General features: G+C 35.5%; 1 protein-coding gene across 33 annotated transcripts in view; it reads right to left on the bottom strand.

Moving 5' to 3' along the window:
* R3HDM1 (R3H domain containing 1) overlaps window positions 1-24,089 on the bottom strand; it is a 206,436-nt gene that overhangs the window by 68,909 nt on the left and 113,438 nt on the right. For 9 of the 33 annotated variants that reach the window (XM_045479635.1, XM_045479626.1, XM_045479629.1 and 6 more), the window contains 5 exons: window positions 23,242-23,496; window positions 19,902-20,053; window positions 15,987-16,088; window positions 13,453-13,743; window positions 5,878-6,001 (listed from right to left, as the gene is read on the bottom strand). In XM_045479635.1, coding sequence (XP_045335591.1) covers window positions 5,878-6,001; window positions 13,453-13,743; window positions 15,987-16,088; window positions 19,902-20,053; window positions 23,242-23,496 — 924 coding nt within the window. The remainder of the gene's footprint in view (window positions 1-5,877; window positions 6,002-13,452; window positions 13,744-15,986; window positions 16,089-19,901; window positions 20,054-23,241; window positions 23,497-24,089) is intronic. The other 24 variants (XM_045479648.1, XM_045479653.1, XM_045479640.1 and 21 more) reach the window with 10 other exon arrangements.

Raw genomic sequence — 24,089 nt, 5'->3', positions numbered from 1 at the left:
CTACACCTAAATTATTCTTTAATGAAGTGTTTCAATGTATCAAAAATTAAAAAAAAATTTTTCCTGTGATTTTTCTATGTTTAACGTGGAAGTCAGAGGAAAACAGGATCTATATATCATCTATAGAAATTTGTGTCAATATTGTGGGAAAGCATGTATTTTGTAAAGCAAGCAATGCCAATATAAGTGATAACCAACAACAGAATAAACAACCAGATCTCAACATAGGTGTTATTTAACACTGTCATTCTCCTTTGTTAAAGGACTGCACTGCTGCAATATTATCCCATTTCTTCTAGCACTTTCAGAGGAAAGCACAATCAATTTTGCAAGCAAAGAGAACTAGGACAATATAAATTGATGGCTTAGGCACTTCCCTGGAGGGCTCCAAAGAATATTCTATTTTTAACTCTCTTTCACTTCAACAGAGAAGAGAGCAAGAAGGAAACACAGTGCTCAGCAGAAAAGTATTGCACAGGCTTTAACAGGCTAGTTTTATTTTGTGCAGGTGACGTGAACAGTATTTGCATTAAAGGAAAGCATTCTTAGTAATATGAATCAGACATAATGGGAAAGATAATAAAAAGAACCGAAGAACTGGTTATTCACAATAGCCCTAAATCTAAGGTCATTTCACTTAAGTTTTTCAAGACTAATAACCCCATACGGCAGAAGCACTGAGAGAGTAGATTTAGGTTTTTTTTTTTTTTTTTGATAAGCCATTTTGCCAACTCTAATCTGTAACTAGATATCCACAATATAATTTAGATGAACTGTTTCCAAATCATCAAAACCTCAAGTTTGTGATCTTGGTCTGTCTTACGCTTGGTTGGTGGGTCTTCAACTGAAAGCCTCTTAGGTGAATTTAGAAGAAGACACAATTGCCAGCACACCTTCACTATTCTTTTTCCTCTACCACCTTCTGCTCCACTATTTCTGTGATTAAATAAACACAAATACGAACACACAAAAAAGAATCTAATAAAAACAGCCCCATAGGTTATAGCTCATGGCTATTTAAATGACGATCCTATGAAAGAGTCTGTACAACTCAAGGAAATCTATGGGTACTTACCAGATACTTTTGGCTCCAGATTTCAGTGGCGGCAGGTTAATGGAGAAGGGAAAAGGGAAATAGGTGGATTTGTAGGTATTATACAATTGTCTGAATCTGTGTTGGTCACACAATACTAAGAAATGCTCATAGAATCAATGAAAAAACAAGGATAACCAGGGCCATCAAAAAGCAACAATATATAAAATTCCTATTATGTGAGTCAAAAGATGCCAAAAAAGAAACTAACTTTGTACCAAAGTCCCTATTTTACACAGAGAAATCCCTTGTTAATATCAGCCCTCCTGTGCTTATCCAATATGTCCATTTCTTCCTTGCCTGCTTTTTACACCAAGTTACTTTTAAATCTGTACTCTGCAATGCTGCCAATATTCTCTGCATGTTACAGACTGTTTATCCTAAAATGTTCCTTCTACGGTGTGGTTCATCAGGACCCTACCATAGTCTACTGGTAATGAAGCTTAATTGAAACCACATGGTTCTGCGTTACTTGAAAAGCTAACACTGACAATATAATGCATTGATATTCTTTGAATTTATCAACTGGCTACAAAACTAAAATGACATTTCATTTTACAGAGTTATTCTGTTTTCCACATGCATGCGATATCACAGTTTGGAAAAAAATTGAATTATATCCCTGGTCAGCACCCACATGTAGTTTTAGATGCTTTTAGGTGTCTTAGGTCCATTAGATGGCATGCATTAATGCACACTAATATTCCTTAAAAGTTATGTAGCAGTAGAGAAAGAGATGTACTCGACTATTGCTAAAGAGTTTGGCATGCTCAAGACATTAGCCTTTTAAGAAAAGCTATAAAGCAAACTGAATCTGCCATTCAAATCTGCTTTGGAAAAGAAATTAAAGCAATAGCTTTCACAAATTTTTAAAAAGTAAATTACATTAAGTCAAGGTTGTCATTTAAATTTAAATCCCTATTTCTAAGTATGATGCATGATTAAAAGGCATAATGGAAAATATAAGCAAATATTAATACCTTAATACAGCATTAAAAAAAGAAAAAAGAAAAGAGCAGTGGAAACCTGAGTAAAAAGAAGCCAGGAAGCAGCTGAAAAAGAGACCGGTTCACTGTGAGAAATGTAAACCTCTCAGACAGTGCTACGGCCCCGAATCCAACAGCTCAGGAACAAGGCCAATTATTGCAAAATATTAAACATATATGGTAAAGCTGCAAACTTTTCAAATGAGTCATAAGAATGAAAGCAGCTACACAGAAAACAGCCAGGGATCCATAAACCCAAAATCTTTGCTATAACTACTATGTGCAGGAACAGTTTCTTTATATCAAGTTCCTTATATGCAGTATACTTTATAGTACTCGAACTGTAAACTTTAGATAAAGAGTTAAGATAATGAATCTTTATTATTACAACTGGCAAGTAACCATTTCTTTTGAAATAGTTGCTTATGTGACTCCAGTTTTTGACAGTAAGTCACTAAGCTACTACAAACCAATCCTCCAATATTTCACCTTCCTCAACTAGAAATGACTCACATAAGCTAGAAACACAGTATCATGGAATTTTAGAGTTCACAGAGGCTTCAACAGACAATACAGCAAAACTCCCTTACTTTGCCAGTAAGTAAAATGAAACCCAGAAGCTTTAAGTGATAGACCTAATACCAGTTAAAAATGAATGAGGCTAACAGGATTTTATTCCTATTTTGTTTTCTTTCATACTATACAATGCACTGTCTGAAATGCCTTATGTAGCCAGAATTTCTTCTGCTTCTGCTGATTGGGGTTGACTTAACCTTGTTTTGAATGACCGTGACAGTTTCAGATTCATAACACAAAATATATATTTATTCATTCCCCAACAATAATGATAGTACTATTTTCAATTCAAGTCTCATAATAGATGGGAGGTTTGTTGTTAAGGAGATTAACAACTATTGTGGACCTCTGGCACTCCCATGGATGGAAGACCAAAGCATTTTATCCTTGAGATATCTCCCCAACCACCTTCCTGCCCCCAAAAGGGAAAAGAGCAGAAAGTTTTACATTTTTTCTTGCCATATCCCCTGGTTTATGAATATTTAATTTAAAAATTACTTATTTATTGTGCTCCAGTGAAGAAAAACTGTTACTAATTTATTAATGTTTTCATTATTTGGTTGAATAGTTTTACCCTTTTATGTAATACAAGAAAATAATATGCTGCTTGACTAAATGTTGTTTGGCAAGAAACAAAAAGGTAAGAGATGTAATAAATTATTTCTAATTTTAATCAGATTGGGATGGTGGAATGTACATAGGGAAATATAAGGAAAAGAATAAAAGAATGAAATCCAGAAAGTATAATGTGTATATAAAAAAATGTTAATTACTGAGACATAAATTGCTGTAAATTTGTTAAAAAAACACAGAAAAAATTGCCTTGTTCATTTCCCAATGCATTTTACTTTTCTATTGGGACACACACAAACATACATGCACACTTTTCTGTAAGCTTTAACAAAAAATAACCATTAATTAACCACAAAAAAAATCTTTCGATTTTGAGTTTTTTAGTAGTTCAAATCCTACTAATTCCACAAAAAGGTTATAATTACCAATACAATACTTGCCACTGGCACTACTGAACTTTTCTTTAAAGAGGGATTTGTTCTTGTACTGATTAGCATAACAAATTTCCTTCCCTTTCAGATAAGGATGATTTGAGGATTTCTCTTTTTTTCTTCAAACTGAATGATATTCAACTAACTTAAGGTATAAACTGAGATGACAGTACATAAAATAATTGGAAGAACAGATTCTATAACATGTTACATTATGGTAACTTTAAGAGTCAAACACAGCATTTAAAAACTGTTCACAAAAACTGTTTTTCTGTGCCTGTACTATACAGATGTACTCTGTTTCCCTCCTTCTCACCTTAACTAGCATTAGGAAAAATCCACAATGAAAATATCACTGATTATAAAACACGTACTGTCTGTCACATAGATATTTTGGCCCTCAATTGCGAGGAGTGGCATATTCAGCTGTTCTCCATTTAGTGGGAATATTTTTCCTGAGATGCATTTGTAAAAGCACATTGGTCCAACCTGTGATTAAAAGTTTCAATTCTGTAGGCAGTTTGACAATGGAGAGGAATAAAAATTTAGCCATGGAAAAGAACGAAACTTGTAAATTCATATAAACATGGAGTAAAGAATCTTTGCATGCCTCATTAATAGGCTGTATGAAACGAATTAGTCACACACAAGATATTGGAATGCGGAGACTGAAGGTAAATTTCTTTTTTGTTATGACATTAGCTGTAATCTGTATTATAATTTTGGAAGAAAAGAATCAAAAGAGAAACAATATAAAAAGTTAGTCACTGTAGCCCAGGAAAACTCACAAAATAATTTCCATTAGAACAACAATGTATTTAAAACTAACGAATGAATGGTGTCACGATGAGTGCTCCCATCTATAAAGAATAACTTTTGATGACTTTCAAAATTAGGGCATGTATTAGTTTATATTATTTGAAGTGGATTGTACTATAAACTTCAGGAAAACTTGAATTAAACGGAGTCATAATTAAGACAGAAGTTGGCTAAAATGACCAATGCTTGCATTCAACATCCTTCGGAAGAACATTTGTCACACATACAATACAGGGCTAGTAAAACAAAAAAGGAAAGACCTAACACTAAGTCTAAGACAACTCCTAGGAGCAAACGATTAAAAACCTGGCAGCTCCCCCACAGGAATGATAAGTAACAATCCTATCTGGTTAAGGAAGTTGGTGAGTCACAATGATCACTGAAGAGTGCATGAATAAGGAGAAGCACAGACACTTCTCATCAGATTACCCTGTGTAGGCGTCCTTCTCCTAAAACTGCGGCTCCCCTTAAGAGTGGCACATAATATCAAGAGCAAGAAACTGCCTAAGCGGAGGGTTATGTGGCCTCAGTGAGTCACGCTGATGTAGCCTGAGAGCCTCCAACAGTGACAACCAGCTAATACAGTCTCAAAGATGCCAAGAAACATACCACTTCTACACTAGAGTGATAAAAGGCTAAAAACTACCTTATTACACATCTGGGGCAGAATCACAAATCTAGGTGGGAAGCACAGAAAGAAATGAATTCAGTAAGAAATGAATTCAGTAAAGATAGTTTTTTATACTGAAGTCACAGTTGTTTTCACAGAAAGCTTAAAGAAAATTTGAGAGGGGCAAAAGGAAAAGGATCTTTTCAGTTTTAATATATTTGATATTCTTAGTATTAGATTGCATTTGGTTTAAAAATACCTTTCACTATACAACCGGCATACTGAAAAACAAAACACAAAAAAGATGTTTTAGAACATCATTCCTTTTAAAGGCACAGTGAGTCCAAGACATCAAAATATTTTCACCAGGCTAGATTCTCACAGTTAAGTCACTTTGATTCTTGCTTCTAGTTAGCTGTTCAGGAGGTATCTTAGCTTGCCCTGTCTGTCTTTTGTTGTTAACAGAGGTGGATTATCAGGCTGCAAAGGAGGCTTCACTACAATGGCAGTGAGTAACAGGAAGCAGCTCACCACTTTGCTTGGCATGGTACAGTCTTCACATTATGGTTTGTGGTTCTGTACACGTCAGCATATAAACCTGACATGTACAGCATATAAACCTGACGTGACCCACTCTTAATCTCACTGGTTTGCATATTCATATGCCCATGTCTGAGACCCTTGATAGATGGAGTGTGGTTAACATCATAATAGTAACACTGAAATAAAGCAGAATGAAAAAAGCAACATCCATAGCTAAGAAATCATGGCCTCAGAAATATTACTCACCTGTCTGCTGTGCAGGCTGTGGCAGTGGTTGGTTTAGATGTGAATTGTAATGGACAGAAGGGACTGGGCGATACTGAGGTTGACCAGAGTGATAGTGGCCTGGAGCACAATAACAGGCTGGCATCTAGGATAAGTGTTGAGGAAGAAAAATCAGTTTCACTTGCAAAGAAATGTTTTCTCTGAGGAACAACAGAATGTAATGAGTAATAATTCTATTACTACCCAAAAATACATTTTCTTAGCTTTACATTTATGTGAAAAAATTTTTAAAAATTTCAAGCATACAGGATACATAACAAAAGACACCTACCAATATACCTGGCAATTACATTTAGTAGGTTTAAATTTTTTGGTCATATTTGTTTCCGATTTCTCTCTCTCTTTTATAAAACCAAACACTATTAAAATAGCTAAAGGCTTACTCTAGCATTCTTTTGTCCTATATTCAACAGAAAAACCATTATCCCATAGTTGGTGTGTATCTTTGTTATAAATGTTTTGGAATCTCTACTATATATGTATATCTGTTATCCATACAGAAAATTGTTGAGGATCTAAAAAATTTACATTATAGTACTGTACTATATACAACTCCATGCAAATTATTTTGCAATTAACATTCTTTTTTGAGACTTCTCTTGGTTGAAACATATATACTGCTAGCTCATCCAATTTGATATATGAACTGCAATCATTGTATAAATTAGTCAGTTTATTCCCACACTAATACACAGTTGCGCTGGTTCCATTTTTTAATTTTTATCATATTTCTAATGTAAATTAAAATGCCAATACAAATCCTATTTGTCAATTATACCTTAATAAAGCTGGGGGTAAAAACAGTAAGACTAGCTTGATTATATTTACTTCTGGTGCTATTTAAAAATTTTTTTTTAATCTTTATTTATTTTTGGGAGAGAGAGAAAGAGAGAGAGCATGTGCATGCAGACAGGGAAGGGGCAGAGAGAGAGAGGGAGACACAGAATCCAAAGCAGGCTCCAGGCTCTGAGCTGTCAGCACAGAGCCTGATGGGCGGCTCGAACCCATGAACCATAAGATCACGACCTGAGCCAAAGGTGGACACTTAACCAACTGAGCCAACTAGGTGCACCTCCTTCTGGAGCTTTTTATACTAGTTGTGCATTTCCCTTGATCTGACCTAGTTTGGAATAAGGAATAAACAATTAATTCAGTGATATAGAAATATGTGGTAAATTAACTTTAGGAGCTTCATAAGCTCTTTCAGATTCTGCTCTTCCAATTGGATTACTTCTCAAAGAGACACCTGTAGACATCTTAAAGAATGCCCATTTCATCTGGAAACCAGCTGGAGTACATAATTTCTATATCAGTTATAAGCCAAGAATCTCCTAAATTTACTGTAACATTCTTCTGATTCTGAAACATTAGATACAATACACATGTGGTCCCTTAACTGTTCCTGGAGGTTATCAGCAAACAATAGGTTTTCCTGATTTCAGATCTTAATCCATTATTATACTTTTCAGTATATGTATGTATATAAATAACACTATATTCTTTTCTCCCCCTTAATTAAAAAGGATGTCATTGGGGTGCCTGGGTGACTCAGTTGGTTAAGCACCTGACTCTTGATTTCAGCTCAGGTCACGATCTCATGGTTTTGTGAGTGTGAGCCCGTGTCAGGCTCTGTACTAAGAGAGTGGATCCTGCTTGGGATTCTCCCTCTCTTTCTGCCCCTACCCTGCTTGTATGAGTGAACGTGCATGCATACGCGCGTGCTCTCTCTCTCTCTCAAAATAAGTATATAAACTTAAAAAAAAAGACATTGTTTAAGGCAAAAGAAAAAAAAGGACAAAGGAAAAATCAAATGTAATACTAAAAGAATTCAAATAATACGAAAGGCAGGAAAGGAAGGATATAGGAATAAAACAGAGATAAAACAAATGGAAAACAAATAGCATTGTGGTATCCCTGCATTTAGCCATGTCAATAGACATACTAAAGATAAAAGGACCAGACACTCCAATGAGACTGGATAGGACAGAAAAGATGAACTATACACTATATGCAAAAGATAGACTTTAAATACTGATCATTCAAGGGTGCCTAGGTGGCTCAGTCAGTTGAGCGTCCCATTTTGGCTCAGGTCATGATCTCACAGTTCATGAATTCGAGCCCCAGATTGGGCTCTGGGCTGACAGCTCAGAGCCTGGAGCCTGCTTTGGATTCTGTGTCTCCATCTCTCTCTGTTCCTCCCCTGCTTGTGCTCAGTCTCTCTGCCTCTCAAAAATAAATAAACATTAAAAAAATTAAAAAAAAATATCGAGTGTGCAAATAAGATAAAAAAAGATACCATTTAAATGCTCAACAAAAGAATGCTGAAGTCACTAGATTTGTCAGATAAAATAGGTTTTAAGAGAGAAAAACATTTCATTGCTTACTATAGGTTCCAAAACTATACAAAACTGGCAGAATTTAAGGGAGACATAGACCAATCCACTATCACTTAATTAAAAAAATTTTTTTTTTTAATGTTCATTTGTTTTTGAGAGACAGAGACACAGACAGAGTGTGAGTGGGGGAGGGCAGAGAAAGAGAGACACACAGAATCTAAAGCAGGCTCCAGGCTCTGAGCTGTCAGCACAGAGCCCCATGCAGGGCGCCAAAGTCAGATACTTAACTGACTGAGCCGCCCAGGTACCCCAACCACTATCACTTATTGACAGAACTGGACAAAAGATCTAAAAGAATCTAACCAACAACACTGACTCAACTGATACTTAGAGAATAATAAATGCAAAAAAAAAAAAAAAGTAAAAAATGAAAGAGATTAAGACAAGCTAAATTAATGGAAAGTTACCCCATGTTCATTAAGATCGGAAGATTTAGTATTAAGCTACAACAATATCCAAAGCAATCCACAGATTCAATGCAATCTCTATCAAAATTCCAATGGTGTCTTTTGCAGAAGTGAAAAAGCCAAACATCATATTTATATGGAACCATAAGCCACATAGCTCAGTAGCCAAAGCAATCTTAAAAAAGGACAAAGTTGGGGTGCCTGGGTGGCTCAGTTGGTTAAATGTCCAACTCTCGGTTTTGGCTCAGGTCATGATCTAGCGGTTTGTGAATTCAGGCCCTGCATCCGGCTTCGCGTTGACAGCAGGAAGCCTGCTTGGGGTTCTTTCTCTCCCTCTCTGCCTCTCTCCCGCTTGCTCTTTCTGTCTCTTTGAAAGAAAGAAAGAAAGAAAGAAAGAAAGAAAGAAAGAAAGAAAGAAAGAAAGAAAGATGGAGGACTCACATTTCCTGATTTTAAAACTTACCACAAAGGTATAGTAATAAAATAGTGCAGTACTGGCATAAAGGTAGAAACACAGAATAGCAAAAGTAAGAGTTTATTTGATAACAATAAACCAGAGTACCAACACCATTCAATGGGAAAAGAATAGGGTCTTCAATAAATGATACCAGAACAAATAAATACACACAAAAGAATGACGTTGGGACTCTTACACCTCATTATCATATGCAAAAATTAACTCTAATGGATAAAAGATCTACCTATTGGAGCTAAAGACCATAAAACTTTTTTTTTTTTTTAATGTTTATTTTTGAGAGACAGAGAGAGAGAAAGAGTGTGTGTGTGAGCAGGGGAGAGGCAGAGATGGGGACAGAGGATCCAAGGCAGGCTCTGACAGCGACAGCAGAAAGCCTGACACAGGACTCAAACTCACAAAGTGTGAGATCATGGCCTGAGCTGAACTCGGACACTAAACCCACTGAGCCACTCAGGTGCCCAAGACCATGAAACTCTTAAAAGAAAACAGGGATAAAATCTTCATGACCTTGGATTTGGCAATGGATTCTTAGATATGATACTAAAAGTATCAGCAGTAAAATGGAAAAAAAAAAAAAAAAAAAAAAAAAGGATCAAGTGGATTTCATTAAAATTAAAGTTTTGATGACTAATTAAGGACGTTATCAAAAAGTCAAAGGACAACTATAGAATGGTGAACATCTTTGCAAATCACACACCTGATAAGGGTCTAGTATACAGAATATATAAGGAACTCTCACAACTCAACAAAAAGACAATCTCCTGAAAAAAATGGCAAAGGACTTACAACAGACATTTCTCCAAAGGAGACAGATAATGGCCAACAAGCATATGAACAAATGATTAACCAATCATTAGGGAAATACAAGTCAAAACCACAATGAGATACCTATTTCACACCCAAAGGATGGCTAGGATAATAATAATTTTTAAAAAGGTAAATAATAAGTGTTACTGCCAAAATGTGGAAAAACTGGAACCTCAATACACTGCAGATAGGAATATAAAATGACACCATAGAAAGCCTGGTGATTCCTCAAAAAATTAAACACAGAATTACCATATAATTCAGCAATTTTATTCCTAGGTATATACCCAAATAAATGAGAACAGATACTTGAACAAATACATGTACCTCCATGTTCATAACAGCACTATTCACAATGTGCACAGGGTAGAAACATCCCAAACCCATTAATGGTTGAAAAATGAACAAACGGTGGTATATACAAACAATGGCATATTATCCAGACCTAAGAAGGAATGAGGTACTGATATATGCTACAACATGGATTAACCCTCAAACACTGTGTTAAGTTAAAAAAGCCAGACACAGGGGCGCCTGGGTGGCGCAGTCGGTTAAGCGTCCGACTTCAGCCAGGTCACGATCTCGCGGTCCGTGAGTTCGAGCCCCACGTCAGGCTCTGGGCTGATGGCTCAGAGGCTGGAGCCTGTTTCCGATTCTGTGTCTCCCTCTCTCTCTGCCCCTCCCCCGTTTATGCTCTGTCTCTCTCTGTCCCAAAAATAAATAAACGTTGAAAAAAAAAAATAAAAAAAAAAATAAAAAAAAAAAAAGCCAGACACAAAAGGTAACAATATGGCATGATTCCATTAATATGAAGTATCCAGAATAGGTAAATCCTTAGAGACAGAATGCAGATTGGTGGTTCCAAGGGCTGGGGGATAGGGCAAATGGGTAATAACTGCTTAATGAATACAGAGTTTTCTTTTGGGGTGATGAAAATAAAAATGTTTTGGAACTAGAGAGAGGTGATAGTTGCAAAACACTGTATATGCACTAAATGTCAGTGAAGTGTTCACTTTAAAATAGTTAATTTTATATTATGTGAACTTTACCTCAAAACAAACCAAAAAAATCATAAACACTAAAATGATAGAATACAAATGCTTTCAAGTGCACATGGATCTTGCCCCCAAAAGACTACATACTGGGAAATAAAAAAAGACTCAAGAGATTCCAAAACAAATCTTAGAGTAGGTTCTCTGACCACATGAAATTAAAACAGAAATCAAAACAGTAAGTTATTTAGAAAGCCCCAAATATTTGGACATTAAATAACACACTTCTAGACAAATCATGGGTCAAAAAAGTCACATACAAAAAAGAGAGAGAGATTTTGAATGAAATAACAAAAACACAACATATCCAGTTTTATGAATTGCAGCTAAAATGGTGCTTTAGAGGGAAATTTATAACATTATAAAACTTAGAAAGGAAGAACAATCAATAGTCAGTGATCTATGCTTCCACCTTAAAAAGCCAGAAACAAAAGAGCAAATAAACCCAAAATAAGTGGAAGGAAGAAAATAATGGTAAAGGCAGAAGTAGCTCAAACAGAAAATGGATAATAAAATTAATGAAACCCTAAATTGGTTTTTTAATTTTTTTAATTATTTAAGGAAGGTGGGGAGGGAGGGAGAGGGAGAGGGAGAGAGGGAGAGGAGGAGGGGGAGAGGGGGAGAGAGAAAGAAAGAGAAAGAAAGAGAGAGAGAGAGAGAGAGAGAGAGAGAGAGAGAGAGAGAGAGAATATGAATATGCATGCCTGAGCTGGAGAGAGATCATGACCTGAACTGAAATCAAGAGAACGCTTAACTGACTGAGCCACCCAGGTGCCCTGAAACTCTAAATTGGTTTTCTAAAAACATTGATGGAACTGATAAATCTCTTAAGTAAATAAGACACAAAGAAGAGAGAAGAATGAAATTACCAACATTAAGAATTACATAGGTGATACCATTAAAGATCTTCAAGATACTAAAATTATAAGGTGGATATTATGAGCAACTGTTTGCCAATAAATTTGACAATATAATTAAATTATACAAACTATGAAATCTGATCCAAAAAGAAATAGAAAATTGGATTAGCTCTGTATCTACTAAAAAACTGAATTTGTAATTTTAGAATCTTCTCCACAAAATAACTCCAGATCCAGATGGGATGCATCAGTGAATTCTAGCAAACATTTAAGAAGAGAAGAGTCCTACACAAAGTGCTTTAGGAAATTAAGGAGGCAATAATATCTAATTCATTTTGAGGCCAGTATCAGTGCCACCCTGATACTACAACCTGAAAAAGACATTATAAGCAAACCATAGACCCATATCCATTATGAACATTCATGCAAAAATCCATAAGAAAAGTCGAATGAATCCAGTGATATATAAAAAGATGTTATATCATGACCAAGTGGGAGTATGTTCCTGAAATAAAAGGTTAACTTAACATTCAGAAGTCAGTCAGAATAATTCACTGTAATAAGAGAGTGAAGTGGAGAAAAAAAAATCACATGATCATTTCAACAAAGAAAAAGACATTTTATAAGACTTAATACTCAATTCAGGGTAAAAACTCTCAACAAACTAAGAGAATTTCCTCAACCTCATAGAGGGCAAAAACCCCACAGATAATATCACAGTTATTAATGATGAAAGACAGAATGCTTTCCCCTAAGACTGGGAACAAGGAAGAATATATACTTTCAAAACTTAGCCCTAAGTTAATAAATGAATTCTAGGGAATTTACTTCCCCCTGTTATGTTGTGTGTATATTCAACATCAGAGCTCATAGACAATACAATAAGGCAAGAAAGAGGAATAAAAGGCATATATATTGGAAAGGATAATATATGTAGAAATGGTCTTCAATATAGAAAATCCTAAGCAGTCTGTAAAAAAGTACTAGAATAATTAAATTTAGAAAGTCCATAGGATTTAAGATAAATGCACAAAAATCAACTTTATTTCTACATACTAGCATGATGAACAGAAAATGAAATCTTAAAATAATCTCCTTTAAAATATCATTAAAAAACATTACATACTTAGAGATATATTTAATAAAATATATGCAGTACTTGTATAATTAAAACTACAAAATACTGTTGGGAAAAATTAAGGAATATTCATGTAAATGTAGACAGATAACATGTTCCTGCATTGAAAGCTTTGATAGTATTATGATGTTAATTCTCCCTAAACCGACCTGAACACATCAGTTTATTTTTATGGTGTACCTACCTTATTGTGTTTCTTGTAAGCTAATTAAAACAAATCTATCAGTCAAAAGGAAACTCAGAAGTGACATACTTTATCCAACTGAAGTATCTACTAGTTATGTGGTTGAGAAGGGAAGATGATGGCCAGCTTTGTTTATATACACATTCTCACAGATTCTCTCCATGTGAAATAAAAAGTAAGCTCTCTAAGGTTAAAAGGTGAGAAAGCGACGTACCTGTGGTGAGGGCTGCTGAATATATCCCTGCTGCTGAAGCACAGGCTGGCTGACAGGATGGCCAGAGGCAGCATAGCCAGCAGAAGGGACTGGCTGCCCAGGTGGCAGAGGAGGGGGAGGAGGTGGTGGCGGCGGTTGTGGTGGAGGGGCTGCCGTCATGATATAACCAGACTGCTGTGGGGACTGAAGAACAACAGTGGACTGGAACATGGTGGCATGAGGGTCAGAACCATCTGCAGATGGCTGGCGGGCAAGACTCATGTGGCTAAACTGAGACCCAAGGTTGTCCTGCTAAAAAAAAAAAAGGGAAAAGTCAGAAATCAGTAAGCCTTCCATACACACGTAAACCAAACTTCTAAAAAAAAAAAAAAAACTTCATGTATTTGAAGATGAACTGCACTAGTATGGGTATCATGTATCTATAACAGATTTGATTTAATAGAACAGCTTCAATAAAATTAGAACTCTAAGGCAGGAAAGTAGGAGTATTATAATGCTGTCATTAATAAATTACTTTTAAAGTAGATCTAATGGATTGCAAAGCATGCAGAAGAGTAGGGTATAAAAACATTTCACACAAAAAAATGAAAAGACACTTATTTAAATGATGATTAAAGACACATAAGGATGTGTGAAGTGAAAACTGGACATACTTATATTATATAATTAACATCTTCTCAAAGGACTTCAAGGACCGGGTAACTAACAAGGCACAGTACTAATTATTCTACCCCTTTTCCTAAAAGGCAAGATTCTGGTTCTAGGCACTTCTGTTTATCTTATCACACCTGTTGAATATACTAGCACAAATGAAAAAAAAAAAATGCATAAAATCCACCCCAGTCTTCTAATCTCTCAAAAATAATTTGGCCATAAATTCTATTCTTCTCTAGGGTTTTTCAGTCTCTTCCTAAAGTCAGATGTTGACAAATGTAATCGAGATGAGTTTCCTATTGCTTTTGCTACTTGGTGAGCAGGCAATCGTGTCCAGCCAAGAGAGGTTTATAATGTACATGCCATCTGACAAATGTTTTCTCTCACTCAACAGCCTAAGGACCAGTTCTGACTAGTCTAGATAATATCATTGAAATGACAAAAATGGGGTTAAAATGGCATCCCCTTGCTCCCAAAGAGCCAGAGATTGGCAACAATATATACCACATTTTGTTAAGAGGAGAATTTTGGAAAAAGTTACTTAAAAAAAATTGTGGCAACTGAGTTGTCAGATCAAAGTCGCACATCTGCAATTTCTAGTCTGCTGGTTTTTGCAAAGTACATTACAGCTATGGAAAAGACAGGGAACTGAAAAGGGGTACCTGATTTAATGACTGTAAATACCTGGTTTTATGCTTGCTCTGACACACTCTAGCATTATTAGCCTAATTCAATGAATACTTTCAAAAGGGAAAAATGTACTAAAATATACCTATTAGTTGTAATTACACAGTAATCTGGCCAAATATTTTAACTATACACTACCATCAGAGTTGTCTTGAAAAAAAGTCATTTTCTTATTCCAACAATCTGCCATTTTTCAAAACATTTTTGAGGCTTTTGTTATGTTCATTGATACTTTTGATCTTCTCAATGTTGGCAAAATTTTATTTTTTCAGATTGGAAGTTATTTTTGAAAATCATTCACAGCCAATGCTGGTAAATAAGGTTGCCCCCAGCTCAACGCAAAAACACTCTCAATATAAGAAAACGTTTCTACAAAATGTCAAGTGATTTTAAGACATAGCTTGTAATTTAACCTAAAAAGTAGTGTCAAAATATGATGCCATATATTAAAAAAAATAACAGCACCACTGGGAAAAGTCTATTAGGCTGTTTAGGGAGACTCATTTTAAGGGAAGGGAAGTAACATTTATTGAATACTCATTTCATGTTAGGCCCTAGGCAGGAATTCCATTCCAACTTTTACATTGTTGTCTCATATACTTAGTAACTATAGAAGGTCACAGAGAGAACACATGGCCCTGGTGCTTGTAAACTCTGAGAGGTAGAACTTAGGGCATACTTTGGATTGAAGAAGGTACCATTCATTACAGTCACAGATTAAATATCTAGAGATCTTCTTGGGAATATACTTAGAAGAATGTCTTATGTAATCATAAGCTCCAATTCACCCTAATAACTGGGATAAGTCTACGGGACCTATGTACTGGGGAAAGAACAGAAAGCCTTAAACCCAGATGAAGGGTGCCACTCCAAGATTGCACAGATCGCACTGATCTCAAGGAGAAAAGTAGCTAAACCATCTTAGGACTAGAATTGTCAACCTGAAAATCATTTCATTGTGGAAAAGCAGGAAAAAATTGGGATTTATTATAATCACTGTAATAAGTCAATATAACAAATATTCTACAGTAGACAGTAAATTATTTCTAATACAAGTTAGAAACACTTTTTCAGTATATGTGTCTAGGACTTTAAATAGTCACAAAAGATCATATCACATTAATCACATTCATGAGCATCCATCACACATCCACCCACAGAAACAATGCAGGAGGTGAATAGAGATATAGTACCACGGAGTATTGCTGGGTGGGTGAGACTGGCAGGAGCGGGGATGGGTAAGGGGCTGTAGAGTACTGAACAGGCTGTGAAGAGGACTGCAGAGGACGAACAGGCTAAGGAATAACAGGTTGGCAAACAATGTTAATGTCAGAATAAAATGTTACAAGAATTGCATAAAATGGAAAGTTACACTTTTTTGGCAACAGCTTAAACTATATTTATAAAGTGATCTTAAACAACGATAATAGGAAACAACAAAAACAATGCTAAATGAAGAAACTCTACACAGTAAAAATTTAAAAAAACATACCTATGTTTTAATATATAATTTTTTTCATAAAAATATTAGATTCATAGAAACAGGTAATTTAGACATTTCAAATCCTATTATCTAACCAAAACCCCTAGGTTAAGTCAGTAAAAACAAAACCACTCATTCTTACTTCCTGGTTTGATGGAGGGGCTGTTTTATTTAGCATTATAAAACTAAATAAAAGAAAAACTTCATTCATTATCAGACAATGAAAACTTAACATAGTATCTATGCCACTTACTATCTGATAAGGCATGATTAAATACTCTTTTGGGACCATAGGGCCTGAATTCTAACAATTTTCACTTTAAAAAATTTATTTACTTTTTTAATTTTAGCAGTTTTTAAAGTACAATATGTTGTGGGTGCCACTAAGAGTAACAGCCTAAAGAACAGCACACACATACATACAGGCACATGTACACACATAAACTTATCTCTTTTACACAAGGAAGATAAACACATTTGTCTTGAAACTACAAATTTTGGTTGAGAGAGTAGATGCCATGTGGAGCTGAAAAACTAGTGACCTGAAATTTTTTCACTAATGATATACTCTGCATTTCAGAAAAAAAAGGATAAGTTTTATGTTTCCCAGGGACACTCAAAAACAGACATTATAGAAAATGAACAATGTTTTAATCATTTTGAAGCTTAAGGAGTACAGCTGGCCATCTGTAGGCTAATAGTGGCATCTGACTTAGTTTCCCAGTCTTATATTATATTAGATAGTTTATTACAAAAGGGTAATACACATACTGGCTTAAAGACTCTCATAATCCATGTTATATGGGTGACAGTCAGACTAAGATAAGTGACCTGTAGACAGCCATGTAAGCAAGCACTGGAGGAACCCAGGTCATTTTATCTAACGAAAACTCTCACTTTTGCTTAAAATGTATACACACGAATCTCTGTCTGGACAGTATTTCCTAAAAGAATACTTTGAAAATGCAAAATAAGCGAACTGAATAAGCTTCCCAAGGAAATAATCTAAATAAGGGGAAAGTCTTATGACAACTCAGATGTGTATGGTGAGTTACACTTACCCCACAAAATCAACACAATAGTTTCTAAAAAATGAAAAAAATAGAATCTCACAAAAAATCTAGAACTAAAGCAAAAGTACTAAACAAGGTAAACACTGAAGGATCTATAGAGCCACTGGTTCCTCACTAACCTCTTGACTAGAAATTAGCAAGCTTCCTAGCAGATGACAGCACATATCACACTAAATGAGGTGCAGTGGTTTTAGAACTTCCAAGCACAGGCTATTCAATGTGTTATTAAGTCAGACAACCATTAAGACATAACTTTCTTCCAGACATCTTGACCTACTATGTAAGTGTCAGATGAAACAAAAGCTTTAGTCGGCTGTAAGATAAAAGAAAGAGGAGTCCGATGAGCATCAGTGGTATGAATTAATGTCTCCGAGAGTGTCAAGTGGTAATGAGACAAATGTGGGCAGGAAGACTCGTTCAAAGTGAAATTCTGACACCACTTAGAAAAGGAAAAGCCTTAGCTCTTCCTTTTCCTACTTAAATTGCAAATGGTGGCAAAACAATATCCACTTAAAAGTGACTGGTTTTGAGAAATGCAGCCCATCTGAAGGCTTTGGAAATCATACTATTATTTTGTTTGGTTATTTGAAACTTCATGGATGGATTATCTCAGTGCAGAAAGAAAGTAGTTACTGAGTATCATTTGTTCATCAATTCTCTATTTTGGTATCTGATGATGAATTACCTGAAACACCTGAAGCAACACCAGGACAATCAACCACAAAGTTTGATGCATATCCTGAGATTTCAAATTATAGTCCATTAAAGCTCTATTCCTTTTTTAAAATGTTTATTTTTTTTGAGAGAAAGAGAGCAAATGAGGTGGGAGGACAGGGAGAGGGGGACAGGATCTGTAGCGGGTTCCTTGCTGACAGCAGAGAGCCCGATGTCGGGCTCGAACTCACAAACCATGAGATCACTGACATGAGCCAAAGTCAGACCCTCAACCAGCTGAGCCACCCAGGTACCCCTAGGCTCTATTTCTAAACTAAGCTATCTACACCTTTATTTAGGATAGTCTCATATCTAAATCATACAAAATTATTTCTAAGAGATAATAATCTGAAATTTATAATCATAGATGAATCCTTAGACTTTTTTGAAGCCACCAGACAAATACTATTTCCACTGAATGAAATGAAAATCAGTCTTATAAAGCTCCTGGTGAAATACGTAGCAAGGCATAGGCAACTGACAACAAGATGAAAGAGAAATACTTCAGGACCTAACTGAATGAAGGCAAGGCAGAGAAGGCCAGGGAGGGCGTTTTATGTACTCCAATGTGGACCTGTGCATTTTTAATCAAATGGGGTTGGGAAGTGGATATGGGAGTCTTTGGAAACAGTTTTTAGGCAACTTCCTCTTCACACATTTGTATGTTTGGTTTTTAAAAAAAATTCTTTTATACGTTTATTTATTTTTGAGACAGCGAGAGAGCATGAACGGGGGAGGGTGAGAGAGAGAGGGAGACACAGAATCTGAAACAGGCTCCAGGCTCTGAGCTGTCAGCATAGAGCCCGATGCGGGGCTCGAACTCACGGACTGTGAGATCATGACCTGAGCCGAAGTCGGTCGCCCAACCGACTGAGCCACCCAGGCGCCCCCACAGATTTGTATGTCTTAAAAGCACATCAAAAACCTAGAAATCCTACTTTATATCAACTACCTTGCCCAATATTAGGAGTCTTAATTGCCAGAGGCACAATTATTTGCAAAACTTTGAAAGTATTTGATGACATTACCACTGCTCATATATTCTTTACCCTTGCACTACACCAACAATATAACTTGCCAATAAAATTAACGAAATTTCCCTAGTTCATCTCCATACTTCTTTCATAAGAAAGTATTCTACAAGTTCTCACCAATGGAATATTTAGATAGTCTTATGGAGAAAAAGAGGTGTAACTAACTGTACAAGCTGTCTTTGATATGTTATACAACCTTTAAAAGAACAAAAGTAAATGAGTTTACACTGGGATAATCAAGTTCCCCAAGGATGAATAATACATCTATATGGGAATAGCCAGAATGTGAAAGTGTATGTGCAAACTTTAAACATTTCTACAAATTCAAGATACTATTAAGAGTGCTTCTGTGAATTCTAATTCAGAATGTTTTTGCCTCCCTCTTTCGTAGAATAGGTGGGATGCAAAGTACCTTGCCGAACTTGAGCAACTTAAGTTTCTTCTATCTTCTTGATCTGTTGAACCTTAGAACAACTTACGTATTAGCTCACTGGGATAATCTTAGTTTTCTTTTTATTCCTTTTGTCCATCTCTTGCTGTTGTAGAATACGGAGAACATACTCACCACATAGGCTCATGAGATACGAAATTTCCTTCTTTCCAATATATATTCTGTATTTATTAGCTGAAAATCCTGTGAAGTTAACCTCTCTTCCTACAAACGGAGCGGGACATCACTGGTGCAGAATATTAAAGTTCTAAGAGATACTTGGGCTAGCCCAATTATAATTATAATTAGTGAGTTTAAACCCAAATATATAAAGGGAGGTGAACTTAGCATTATGTAATCATGGATATGTGCACCTGTGAGAAAATGTGATTAGCTGCTTGTTGTTGAGGTGGTGGGGGTGGCAGAGGTGGCTGTGGAGGTCCAGGCACTTGGGTTCTAACAGGTTGTTGAGTCATAGGAGGATTATACACAACTGGACTTCCATCTGGGTTTATGAAGGGCTGACCTGAAAAATTATAAGAGGAGGGAAAAAAACCATTTACAATTGAGACCGAACACAGGTCATTTCTATGAACAATCTGTAACACAGGTCTATAATCCTTACTCAAAATCCCAAAGCCAAGTTTCTGAAGACCAAAAGATTTTCTTAGCAGAGGAAACAAAGTGTGACCTTACCTGAGCCTATTTTAATAGTCTTTATTTTTCTCACTTAGAGTAAATTTTTTTTTCATTTTTTAAAAATATAATTTATTGTCAAACTGGCTTACATACAACACCCAGTGCTCATCCCAACAAGTGCCCTCCTCGATGTCTATCACCTATTTTCCCTCCCCGCCACCCCCTCCCCTGCCAGTTTGTTCTCTGTATTTAAGTTTCTTGTAGTTTACCTCCCTCCCTGTTTGTAACTATTATTTCCCCTTCCCTTCCCCCATGGTCTTCTGTTAAGTTTCTCACAGAGTAAATATTTGAAAATTCTGCTGCAGTGTTTTACTATGTAGGTGCTGCTCTAAAACCTCCTGGAGTTATTTTGTAATACACAGCATTTTTCGAAAAACTCTGGGATTCAGTTATAGGACTGTGGTCCTGTAGTGCTTTAATGGTTTCAGTTTTAAGAAAAAATTCTTGACTTTGGGATACTGGAACGTTATTAATTAGTCTCTATTACGTAGTGAGAAAGAGCTAATTTATAGACCACAATGCATATGCTTAATTAGTGAAATTAACACTGGATGAAAATTAAAAATGCTTGCCAGCTTCAAATTTCAAATCATGGACTTGATGGCAGAGTCCTTATTTTATAACTTCTAAAGTTGTAAGTTGTGAACTCTGAAGAATTTTGTAAAATAATTTTTTAATTCTAGTGAGCTTGATTCACAGGTATGAAAAAAACCTTTAATATTGATTTAGAGGCTTATTGTTATTGCTTACTAATTACTGGGGGGATATCTGGAGTGCCTAAGTAAATGAATTTTACTCTTTTCTACACATACATTCTGAACAACTTTTTCTTATTATGAAAATATTTTTATTGTGGGAAAATAACCAATAAATAGGGATCGAAAGAAAATAAATCCCCCCATAATCCTGTAGTTAACAATTTGGATACCCTTCTTCCAGAATTTTTTTTTTTTCAAAGCAGAGGTAAACAGATACACAGATTAGTATTTTTCCTTACACTATACACTACATTATTTAAAAAAAAAAGAACAGAAAAAAAGGGACTATGTGAAATATACTATGATACCCATTTAGAATGGGAAGAATAGAGAAGTTAAGAGAAATCTGACTGAACAATTGTTAAAAATTGTCTTAATAATATCCTTTCTTCCATGGTAAAACCCCCTATTTGCTTTCTGAAACTTATGACATAATAAAATAATTGTGGGGAGAGAAGAATACATTGTTCCACTGATATCAAGTGGGAAAAGTCCTTCAAATTCAAATAATTTTCATTAAGTTTCTTGATAATTTAGTTATATGAAAACAAGTAATGCTGGGTATTTGTTGATTGTTATGTAATTTTGGACAAAAATGGTAGAGAAGATATGATTGGAAGCATGCTTAAAAGTAACTTAAGGTCCGTTTGAAAACGTTGGATGTGTTGTAATGCTGTCCTCAAAAAGCAGAGAGATCACTTTTGGACTCATTTAAAATTAAGAATACAATTCAATTACAGGTTGATCTGTTGCTCATTCTATAATTTCCTATTCAGTAGAATCTTTCATATCATTGAAAAATCATTAAAATGTTTTGAATGAAAAGTAATAGTAAATAGTATATTAAGTCATCTTATATCCTGCTCCAGAAAAACAAGAAGTTTAGTAATATAATAAATCTCAAGGAGAAGAAGATAATGGTTATTAAGCAAAAACGGAATTTCTGAATAGTCAGTTATTCATTTCTTCTAATAGAAACAAATGTTCCAATACTTTATCTTAAAAAACAGATGCAAAGAAATCTGAAGGTAATGAGTTCCAAGCCATGGTCTTCTCTACAACAAACAAAAGAAAAGGTTCAGGAGCACACAGAGACACTCTCGCCTGTACCTATCTTGCCCAACTACTGCCGTGCTGATGTGACCACATGAGTTAAGTGTACGAATTTCTAAGAAAGGTTATCAAATGATTTATAAGGTTGTTCTCATTCTCACAAAATTACTGCGCCATAACATTTTGAATAGAGACCAGACTTCATGTGATCTTTTAAAAGATGTTTTCTATATTTGCCCATACAACATGCATAATGAAATGTATTATGACTGCAGTTTCTTTTTTTTTTTTTTTTAATTTTTTTTTTTTCAACGTTTTTTATTTATTTTTGGGACAGAGAGAGACAGAGCATGAATGGGGGAGGGGCAGAGAGAGCGGGAGACACAGAATTGGAAACAGGCTCCAGGCTCTGAGCCATCAGCCCAGAGCCCGACGCGGGGCTCGAACTCACGGACCGCGAGATCGTGACCTGGCTGAAGTCGGACGCTTAACCGACTGCGCCACCCAGGCGCCCCATGACTGCAGTTTCTTAATCTCTCTGAAGTTTAGTTTCCTTACACGTAAATGGGGACTTCACCTACCAAGATTGTAATGATGATAAGTAATGTGTTTCAAGCACCTAACACAGTACATGATACATAATACATGCTGAAAAGATGAGAATTATTACCTAACTGCAAAGAATATGTGTCTTCAATATTAATTCATAAGGACTACCTATTTCCTTTTTCTAATAATAAAATGTGCCTTACCTTTTCCTTAGGAGAAAACAATTACTATATTCAGAAGGACAATAACTTATATGTTCTTTCTCCTTCATTCTATAATGAATAAGAGCTGCTTACTTTCTCCTTCCTCATGAAATGCATACTATTTTCCCCAGGATAATTTTTACTTTTTTAAATCAAATAAAGCTCTTTCAATGGTCATTGTCTCATTTCTAAGAAATGAACCATTTTTCAATTATGGTTAGCCTTAAAGGTGATGTCTGGATGTCACAAAGAGGAAAATACTTCCTGATATAAATATATCTTGTAACATTTTCTAGCAGAAATGTTTTATTAAAGTTCTAGGGAAAATGCTAATTACTCATGAAAAATAAAAAATTAACACATATACAAATAATACATTTAATACACAGTTTTTATTTTTCAGTAACTCCTGATATCTCAACTGAAATAAACACCTTTTTCTCGATACCAACCTGTTTGTGGGTTGATCAGAATACTGCCAGGTGGTATGCCTGCCGCTTCCAAGGGAAGCAAAAAGAAGCTAGTGCTAGGAGATGCGACTTGCCCATTTAGGCCACCATCAAAGGAAAGAGAGCTATGAGTGCTGACAGTTGGATAGACGACAGGTGCGCCATGAGAAGACTGGCTGAGAGCTGTACCTGGAAGAGGCTGCTGGATGTGAGAAAGAGAGCCCGTAGATGACCCTACACTACCAGAAGACTCAGAACCTAGGGAGGAGTAATGAAAAATATGGATTTTTTAAACCTCATATAAAAACGAAGGCTTTAAATATGTAACAATAAAATCCACATTACATAACATGCAGTTACCACATAAAAGCAATGGCTATTTTTGATTTACTATATAATTTTGCTTCCCCTCCCCATCATCAACAAGTTTAATACAGCAAACTGATCACATAAGTTGTCAGAGAAGTCATAGCCAAAGCATGCAACTTAAGCAAGATTATAATAACAACAGCCACAGACAGCCACAAAAAGCACATTACCCACATTCCCCAAAGCACAAACTTATGTACATTTTACCTTTTAGATTAACACTTAGGAATACACAGATTATAATTTTCCCCAGGAAAAAGAACATAGCACAGCCAAATGCCCCAAATCTCTTATACCAGAAACCCCTTATCTATAAGAACACAGAAAGATTAAGAGTAGTATAGGAGATAACAAAAATGATAAATTCTCTATCAAGAGACACAATTGGGAAGTTTCATTGCAGAATTCCATTTTAAGCTCAGAATCATAGCATCTTCCTATAGAGTCAACATTTAATTGTTTATCATATCAAGGGACAAAGA

Source organism: Leopardus geoffroyi, chromosome C1, assembly GCF_018350155.1.
Source record: "Leopardus geoffroyi isolate Oge1 chromosome C1, O.geoffroyi_Oge1_pat1.0, whole genome shotgun sequence".
Taxonomy (NCBI): Eukaryota; Metazoa; Chordata; class Mammalia; order Carnivora; family Felidae; genus Leopardus; species Leopardus geoffroyi.
Note: the sequence above shows the minus strand (reverse complement) of the source record. Positions and strands in the feature narration are given on the sequence as shown.